Here is a 9,882-nt window from a genome sequence, read left to right on the forward strand (position 1 = left end):
GCAAGCGCGGGAGCTCCCGCCAACGATTGCCCAAGCTCTGGGGTCCTCTGTTAAGGTTTTTTTAGTAGTGGGTTCTAGATTTGAAGCTTTTGCGTGACTGCAAGGATTCATACTCTTTGGTTTTTCGGTAAAGTCACGTAGGGAAAACAATAAAATAAATAAATGAAAACTAACATTTATTTTATTGATGTTTTTACCTACGTGACTTTACCAAAAAAAACAAAGAGTATAAACTAATGAGTGTTTAAACACGCGGTAATGTGAGGAGGGAAGAAACCGGAGCCCCCGGAGAAAGCCCACGCGTGCGAGGGGGAAGCGCTCGATCCGCCAGGGAGTTGGCGTGTTGCCCTACAGCGCCTCCTCCTGGCGAGCCAGCGTCACCGCGGCTCCTCCGCTCCCACGGGAAGCGAGTTCACGACGTCTGCGCGGTGATCCACCAACCTTCGCTGCCTCCAGTGCGGGATTGCAGGCCGCCACGTGCATCGCCACCACCACCACCACCACGTGCATCGCACCACCACCACCACCACGTACATCGCCCCACCACCACGTGCATCGCCACCACCACTACCACGTGCATCGCCACCACCACCACCACCACGTGCATCGCCACCACCACCACCACCACGTGCATCACCACCACCACTACGTGCATCGCCACCACCACCATCACGTGCATCGACACCACCACCAACCACCACGTGCATCGCCACCACCACCACCACCACGTGCATCGCCACCCCCACCACCACGTGCATCGCCACCACCACACCACGTGCATCACCACCACCACCACCACGTGCATCGCCACACCACCACGTGCATCGCCACCACCACCACCACGTGCATCGCCACCACCACCACCACGTGCACCGCCACCACCACCACACCACCACGTGCATCGCCACCACCACCACCACGTGCACCGCCACCACCACCACCACGTGCATCGCCACCACCACCACCACCACGTGCATCGCCACCACCACCACCACGTGCATCGCCACCACACCACCACCACGTGCATCGCCACCACCACCACGTGCATCGCCACCACCACCACCACCACGTGCATCGCCACCACCACCACCACGTGCACCGCCACCACCACCACCACGTGCATCGCCACCACCACCACCACCACGTGCATCGCCACCACCACCACCACCACGTGCATCGCCACCACCACGTGCATCGCCACCACCACCACCACCACCACGTGCATCGCCACCACCACCACCACCACGTGCACCGCCACCACCACCACCACGTGCATCGCCACCACCACCACCACCACGTGCATCGCCACCACCACCACACGTGCATCGCCACCACCACGTGCATCGCCACCACCACCACCACGTGCATCGCCACCACCACCACCACGTGCATCGCCACCACCACCACCACGTGCATCGAGTGCTGCATTTGTGGGGGTGTAGTCTCTGCAGAATCTCTCTCGTCAGTAAAAAAACATCACGGGGTCCTTTTCAAGAGGGCACTGCCCGGGTGTTTGGCGAATTCCCATGAATGGCTTCCACGAGGGAGGTGACTTGTTTAGCAACCCACGCACGTGACAGGATGACACCGGCAGCTCCATACAGATGGATTCAGTGAACGTGTAGACGCAACGCAGTGAGTGGACCCACTGCTGCTGGACTGGCAAGCTGGCGTGACCCTGCAGGAGATTCCTGGGGCTGCAACACGTCTGGCTTGCCCTGGTGGTCACGCTCAACTCAAACTAAACTGTTCTGTGGGTCTGTCGGTAAAGCCACGTAGCTATAAACGTCGTGATGTTTTTACTATTGTTCTGTCTACGTGGCTTCACCGAAACAGCCACAGAACGTGTGTTCCTGCAGTCACGAACGCTTCAGGTCAAGATCTAAAACTGAACTGTCTCCAGCTCAGGGCCGCGCCGAGGTGTGGCGTTGTTTCAGAAGCGACTTGGGCATCGCAAACGAAGTGGCGGCTGTATCATCATCCCTCATCATCAATCATCATCGACTTTTCATCCATCATCATCCATCATCATCCTAAGCGTCATCATCCTCCATCATCATCATTATCATCATCCATCAGCATCATCATCCATCACTCCATCATCATCATCATCATTATCATCATCCTCATCATCCATCATCCTCCATCAGCATCATCATCCATCGTCATCCATCCATCTCCATCATCATCATCATCATCATCATCATCCATCATCGTCATCATCCTCCATCAGCATCATCATCATCATCCATCATCATCATCGTGTGGGAAGTTCCAGCAGCACATACTCTCACACGCATGTTTTGAAATCTGGAGGAGAAAAATCCCAGAGGACCCGGAGAAGATCCACACGACCACGGGGAGAGAGACACGCAAACTCCAAATACACAGCAGCAGCAGGCGTCGTCAGGGTTGTAAGAGGACCCACGACCTCCTGTAGACCAACTCAGACCTTATTGCTCACCCCATGCCCTTATACACCCCACGTCCACCTACAAAGCCCCAACAAGGGAGCAACACGCACATTTCTACACATTTATTCTTATTTTTGGCCGTATTATAAACGGCTGTACGCAGTATGGACCTGAAAACTCGATTTCCCTGTACAGGATAAGGGTAAACCGCATGGGTTTACAGGTTTGGTAAAGTAGTGTAGTGTGGGCTCTTACCTGGGAAGATTAAACAAAATAGTTTAGTTTTATTTGTGTACATTTTTTAAAGTGATTTGCTTACATTTCCTATACTTTGCACTCGTTTCGTGTTTTTTTGTATTGTGTGTTGTTGTAACGTTCTGATCACGTGCCTCCCCTAACTAAACATTTGTGGAAAAAAAGCTTCATAGCTCATCGGATTCATGCGGATAAATCGATTTGCCGACTCTGATCAATTGTAAATTTTCACTGGCAAATCACCGCGGTCCCGGGACTTTGTCATAATGAGTGTATTCACAGTGGTCCCTGTGCGCTGTTCGTCGCGGTCTCTGGTTGTTTTTCCACTTCGCTGCGGTCCCCACCACGCCCGGGCTGCGTTCACCGCGGTCCCTGACTGAGGGCTGAGATCCTGGTGGAGATCGGGCAGCAAGGAGGCCAGAACGGTGAGTGGTGGTGGTGGTGAGTGGTGAGTGTGGTGGTGGTGAGTGTGGTGGTGAGTGTGGTGGTGGTGGTGAGTGTGGTGGTGGTGAGTGTGGTGAGTGTGGTGGTGGTGGTGAGTGTGGTGGTGGTGAGTGTGGTGGTGAGTGTGGTGGTGAGTGTGGTGGTGGTGGTGAGTGTGGTGGTGAGTGTGGTGGTGGTGGTGAGTGTGGTGGTGAGTGTGGTTGGTGGTGAGTGTGGTGGTGGTGAGTGTGGTGGTGAGTGTGGTGGTGGTGGTGAGTGTGGTGGTGGTGAGTGTGGTGGTGAGTGTGGTGGTGGTGAGTGTGGGGTGGTGGTGAGTGTGGAGTTGGTGGTGAGTGTGAGTTGGTGGTGAGTGTGAGTTGGTGGTGAGTGTGGTGGTGGTGAGTGTGGTGATGGTGGTGAGTGTGGTGGTGGTGAGTGTGGTGGTGGTGGTGAGTGTGGTGGGGGTGGTGAGTGTGGTTAGTGTGGTTAGTGTGGTGAGTGTGGTGTGTGGTGGTGAGTGTGGTGGGAGTGGTGAGTGTGGTGGTGAGTGTGGTGGTGGTGGTGAGGTGGTGATGGGGTGGTGAGTGTGGTGGTGAGTGTGTGGTGAGTGTGGTGGTGAGGTGGTGGTGGTGGTGAGTGTGGTGGTGGTGGTGAGTGTGGTGGTGGTGGTGAGTGTGGTGGTGGTGAGTGTGAATTGGTGGTGAGTGTGGTGGTGGTGAGTGTGGTGAGGGTGGTGCTGAGTGTGGTGGGGTGGGTGAGTGTGGTGGTGGTGGTGAGTGTGGTGGTGGTGGTGAGTGTGGTGGGTGGTGGTGAGTGTGGTGGTGGTGGTGAGTGTGGTGGTGAGTGGTGGTGGTGTGGTGGTGGTGGTGAGTGTGGTGGTGAGGTGGTGGGTGGTGGTGGTGAGTGTGGTGGTGGTGCTGAGTGTGGTGAGTGTGGTGAGCGGTGGTGAGTGTGGTGAGTGGTGGTGGTGATGTGGCGAGTGGTGGTGAGTAGTGAGTGTGGTGAGTGGTGAGTGTGGTGAGGGGTGGTGGTGAGTGTGGTGGTGGGGAGCGTGGTGGTGGTGGGGAGTGTGGTGGTGGTGCTGAGTGTGGTGAGAGTGGTGGTGAGTGTGGTGGGTGTGGTTTTGGTGGTGAGTGTGGTGGGTGTGGTGGTGGTGGTGAGTGTGGTGGTGGTGAGTGTGGTGAGTGTGGTGGTGGTGAGTGTGGTGGTGGTGAGTGTGGTGGTGAGTGTGGTGGTGAGTGTGGTGGTGGTGGTGAGTGTGGTGGTGAGTGTGGTGGTGGTGGTGAGTGTGGTGGTGAGTGTGGTGGTGGTGGTGGTGAGTGTGGTGGTGGTGAGTGTGGTGGTGAGTGTGGTGGTGGTGGTGAGTGTGGTGGTGGTGAGTGTGGTGGTGAGTGTGGTGGTGGTGAGTGTGGTGGTGGTGGTGAGTGTGGCGAGTGGTGGGAGTAGTGAGTGTGGTGAGTGGTGAGTGTGGTGAGTGTGGTGGTGGTGAGTGTGGTGGTGGTGGTGAGTGTGGTGGGGTGAGTGTGGTGGTGGTGGTGAGTGTGGTGTGAGTGTGGTTAGTGTGGTGAGTGTGGTGAGTGTGGTGAGTGTGGTGGTGAGTGTGGTGGTGAGTGTGGTGAGTGTGGTGGTGAGTGTGGTGGTGAGTGTGGTGAGGTGGGGTGAGTGTGGTGGTGGTGTGGTGGTGAGTGTGGTGGTGAGTGTGGTGGTGGTGGTGAGTGTGGTGGTGGTGGTGAGTGTGGTGGTGGTGAGTGTGGTGGTGGTGAGTGTGGTGGTGAGTGTGGTGGTGGTGAGTGTGGTGAGTGTGGTGCTGAGTGTGGTGGTGGTGGTGAGTGTGGTGGTGGTGGTGAGTGTGTGGTGGTGGTGGGAGTGTGGTGGTGGTGGGGTGTGGTGTGGTGGGTGAGTGTGGGGTGAGTGTGGTGTGGTGTGGTGGTGGTGGTGAGTGTGGTGGTGAGTGGTGGTGTGGTGGTGAGGTGGTGTGGTGGTGGCTGAGTGTGGTGAGTGTGGTGAGTGGTGGTGAGGGTGGATGGTGGTGGTGAGTGTGGCGAGTGTGGTGAGTAGTGAGTGTGGTGAGTGGTGAGTGTGGTGAGGGGTGGTGGTGAGTGTGGTGGTGGGAGTGTGGTGTTGGTGGGGAGTGTGGTGGTGGTGCTGAGTGTGGTGAGAGTGGTGGTGAGTGTGGTGAGTGGTGGTGGTGGTGAGTGTGGTGGTGAGTGTGGTGGTGGTGGTGAGTGTAGTGGTGGTGCTGAGTGTGGTGAGTGGTGGTGAGTGTGGTGAGTGGTGGTGGTGAGTGTGGTGAGTGGTGAGTAGTGAGTGTAGTGAGTGGTGAGTGTGGTGAGTGGTGGTGGTGAGTGGTGGTGAGTAGTGAGTGTGGTGAGTGGTGGTGAGTGTGGTGAGTGGTGGTAGTGATAGTGAGTGTGGTGAGTGGTGGTGAGTGTGGTGAGTGGTGGTGAGTGGTGAGTATAGTGAGTAGTGAGTGTGGTGAGTGGTGAGTATAGTGAGTGGTGAGGTGGTGAGTGGTGGTGAGTGAGTGGTGGTGGTGAGAGTGGTGTGGTGGTGAGAGTGGTGGTGAGTGGTGGTGGTGAGTGAGAGTGGTGGTGGTGGTGGGGGTGAGTGAGTGGTGGTGACTGTGGTGACTGGTGGTGGTGAGTGGTGGTGAGTGAGTGGTGGTGAGTGGTGGTGGTGAGTGGTCAGTGTGGTGACTGTGGTGGAGTGGTGTGGTTGAGTGGTGGCGAGTGAGTGATGGGAGTGGTGGTGGTGAGGAGTGGTGGTGTTGAGTGGTGGCGAGAGTGAGGATGGTGAGTGGTGGTGGTGAGTGTGGTGAGTGTGGTGGTGGTGGTGAGTAGTGGTGGTGGAGAGCGTGGTGGTGTGGTGTGTGGTGAGTGTGGTGGTGAATGGTGGTGAGTGGTGGTGGTGAGTGAGAGTGGTGGTGGTGAGTGAGAGTGGTGGGTGGTGAGTGAGAGTGGTGAGTGAGTGGTGGTGAGTGGTGGTGAGTGAGAGTGGTGAGTGTGGTGAGTGAGTGGTGGTGGTGAGTGGTGGTGGTGGTGAATGGTGGTGGTGGTGAGTGGTGGTGAGTGTGGTGAGTGGTGGTGAGTAGTGAGTGTGGTGAGTAGTGAGTGTGGTGAGTGGTGAGTGTGGTGAGTGGTGAGTGTGGTGAGTGGTGGTGAGTGAGTGGTGGTGGTGAGAGTGGTGGTGGTGAGTGAGAGTGGTGGTGAGTGGTGGTGGTGAGTGAGAGTGGTGGTGAGTGGTGGGGGTGAGTGAGTGGTGGTGACTGTGGTGACTGTGGTGGTGGTGAGTGGTGGTGAGTGAGTGGTGGTGAGTGGTGGTGGTGAGTGGTCAGTGTGGTGACTGTGGTGAGTGGTGGTGTTGAGTGGTGGCGAGTGAGTGATGGTGAGTGGTGGTGGTGAGTGAGTGGTGGTGTTGAGTGGTGGCGAGTGAGTGATGATGGTGAGTGGTGGTGGTGAGTGTGGTGAGTGGTGGTGGTGGTGAGTGGTGGTGGTGGGAGCGTGGTGAGTGTGGTGAGTTGTGGTGGTGAATGGTGGTGAGTGGTGGTGGTGAGTGAGAGTGGTGGTGGTGAGTGAGAGTGGTGAGTGAGGGTGGTGAGTGGTGGTGAGTGAGTGGTGAGTGTGGGATGAGTGGTGGTGGTGAGTGGTGGTGGTGGTGAATGGTGGTGGTGAGTGGTGGTGAGTGAGGGAGAGTGGTGAGTGAGTGAGTGTGGTGAGTGAGTGAGAGTGGTGAGTGAGTGAGAGTGATGAGTGAGAGTGGGATGAGTGAGGTGTGGTGAGTGAGTGTGGTGAGTGAGTGTGGTGAGTGGTGGTGGTGAGTGGTCCGGCAAAACAACCCCCTACCTCCTCGCGGTGCCGGATGGGAAACACTGTCATGGACAGTGCTGTGGGGGGAGGGCCAATGCCCATTGGCCTCTCCCGTTATGGCGTCTGTGACCACCACAGTGGCTAAACGGGGGCTCTGGAGGGTGCGAGGGGCTGGTAACCCCTCCACCTTCAATTAATTACCACGAAACTATGAATTAGACATAAATATGTAACAAATGAGCTTGTGCCGGAGGCCCCGGGGGGATAGGCGTCTATGACGTCTCCTGGCCAAACCCAATTGGCGGAGCACAGGAGATTGAAATCTTCACCCTCGGGGCTCCTCCAGAAACAACGAAAAGCCACTAGTGTGGCCACGTGGAATGTTCGAACGCTCACTGCGGAGGAGAGGCTGCCATCCTCTGTCGGGAGCTGGACCGGTACCGTCCTGGACTCTCTGTGCATTCAGGAGGTCCTGGTGGACCGGCTCTGGCTCCTGCCACCATGAGGGGTGGACAGTCCTCTACCGGGGCAGGAGACTGCCAAACAACAGGGATGTGGCTCTTCTTCTGAACAAAAGAATGAAGGGGGCGTGGGAGCGTGGCGGTGAGGTGTGGAAGCTGTAAGCCCCAGGATACTTTGGGCTCGCCTTCCCATCAACAGAGGCGAGGAGTGGTGGTCGTGGTTACTTATGCCCCCACCGAAGACGAACATCCGTGGAGGGATGCAGGCAAAGCCGATGAGTCAGATGCCTTCTATGACCTCCTGTCACAGGTGCTGGCTAAAGTGGCCACTCGGGACAGAGTCATCTTGTTGGGTGACTTTCAATGCCCGAGTTGGTCACTGATGCTGGCACCTGGTCTGGAGTGATTGGAAGGCATGGGCCAGATCAGCTCAATAAACAACGGTAGGAGGCTGCTAGATTTTTGTGCAGCCCATGGGCTTGTAATTACCAACACGCTCTTCCGGCATCGGCGCATCCACAAAACATCATGGATGCATGCCGGGTCCAAGCAAGAACATCTGCTGGACTATATAGTGACGGACCAGGGGATGCGAGCCATGTCCTTGACACCAGGACCTACCGTGGAGCTGATCTGCCCTCTGACCATCGACTAGTCATCTGTAAGATACGCCTGCCATTCTTCCACTCCGGTGGTGGGTGCACACCCAGGACCCATTCCAACTTAAAGTGGCCTGGTCTCAGCTGATGAAAGTTGCAAGTGAGAATTTCATCATCGTTGCAGCTGGGGTTGGCATAGTCTCCCATCCTCCTGATGTCGAGGGTAAATGGGCGAGGTTTAGGACTGTGACTCATGCAGCTGCAATGGCTGCTGTGGGTACGGGTCCAGACCTCCCCAGAAACCCTGGCTGACAGAGGAGGTGTTCAGGATAGTTGAGAAAAAGCGACAGGCCCACTCTCATCGGCTACATCATCCACGTCAGAGAATGAGGAGGCTTACCGCAGCCTTCGCTCAGAGGTTCGGAGAGCCGTAAGGCGCTGCAAGGATGGGTGGTAGTCGCGGGTTGCTGAGGAGATGGAGTCTGCCTCAGTGGCCCGCGATCACAAATCACTATTTAACTCCATCAAAAAAGTAACCTGCAGCGCCACACCTATTACCATCATTAGGGGAAAAAAACGGTGAACCAATCTCCGACCCCAGGAACAGGTTTGCAGATTTGCTGAGCATTTCTGTGAGGTCCTGGGGGAGGGGAAATCCCTCAGCCAGGAAAACATCATGGCACAAAGTGGGGATAACCCTCCTGAGGCTGCGGTGCCTCGAATTTTGGAAGAAGTCACCCCCTGTGATTGGCTGGCTGAGGTGCCAGTACTGAAGGCGATCCGGAGTCTGAGACCAGGAAAGGCACCGGGCAGAGATGATCTCCCAAGCGAAATGCTGAGGGAGGGTGGCGTTTGTGCACAGACTGCCCTATATGACATCATAACAACAATCTGGACCACTGGACGGGTTCCGCAGGATTGGAAGGATGCTCTGGTGGTCCCCTCTTAAGAAGGGGGACCGCACAGACTGTAACAACTACAGGGGCACAGATGCCATTTTCTGTCCGTCTGCTATAGCAGAGGTGTAGGGAATTCCAACAAGAACTACATCTCTGCTTTAATGACTTGGTCAAGGCCTATGATACCATCAGTAGGCCTGGGCTCTGGGTTGTTCTTCATGCTTTCGGAGTCCCTGACCGTCTGCTCACGATCATTAAAGACCTTCATGATGGTGAGCGGGCCTGGGTAAAACTACGTGGCAGGAGTCAGAGCCTTTCCCGTACACCTTGGGGTGCGACAGGGATGTCCTCTGGCTCCCACATTATTTAACATCTATTTGACCACGTAGTTCGTGAAGCCTTCAATAGCTGTACCGGGGGAATTTCTATTTGGTACAGCGTGAGAGTGTCTACCTCGAGTGTTGTTAACCGGGTGGCTCATGTCGACGCACGGCCCTGCCGCACAGGCTCCGCACCGGCGCTACGCGTCGACCGTCGTGACTCTGGCTGACGGACCGGGTCCCCTCGGCGACGTCGGCCCAACCCCCGACGGGCCTCCGCCACGGATGCCAACCGCGTCTCCGACCCGGACCCGCGGCTACGGAGCCTCGCGAGGAGCCGGGGCAGAGTTGGCGGCGGAGGAGGAGCGGGGCCCGGCAGGGACGGAGGCCGAGCCGTAGGGTCCCCAGGGTCGCCGGAGATCCAGGGGCCGTGGGAGCGGGGGGAAAGGGGGGGGCAGAAGAGGGAGCGGCCCCAGGGAGTGGAGGGAGCGGGGGGAGCGGAGAGAGAGAGAGAGAGAGCGGAGGAGAGAGTGGAGGAGAGAGTGGAGGGAGCGGAGCAGAGAATGGAGAGAGCGGGGGGAGTGAGAGAGTGGAGGGAGGGAGGAGAGAGAGATGGAGAGAGCGGGAGGAGCAGAGGGAGCAGAGGGAGCGGAGGGAGCGGAGGGGCAGAGGGAGCAGAGGGAGCGGAGGGAGCAGAGGGAGCAG

General features: G+C 57.1%; 1 protein-coding gene across 1 annotated transcript in view; it reads right to left on the minus strand.

Moving 5' to 3' along the window:
• Window positions 1-9,338, minus strand: part of LOC133356673 (fibroblast growth factor receptor 1-A-like) — a 22,435-nt gene extending 13,097 nt beyond the window's left edge. The window contains exon 1 of the mRNA XM_061574313.1: window positions 9,311-9,338. Coding sequence (XP_061430297.1) covers window positions 9,311-9,338 — 28 coding nt within the window. The remainder of the gene's footprint in view (window positions 1-9,310) is intronic.
• Window positions 9,339-9,882: the final 544 nt, after the last annotated feature.

This window comes from Lethenteron reissneri, chromosome 55 (assembly GCF_015708825.2).
Source record: "Lethenteron reissneri isolate LAM-NWPU_2019-01 chromosome 55, ASM1570882v1, whole genome shotgun sequence".
NCBI lineage: Eukaryota > Metazoa > Chordata > Hyperoartia > Petromyzontiformes > Petromyzontidae > Lethenteron > Lethenteron reissneri.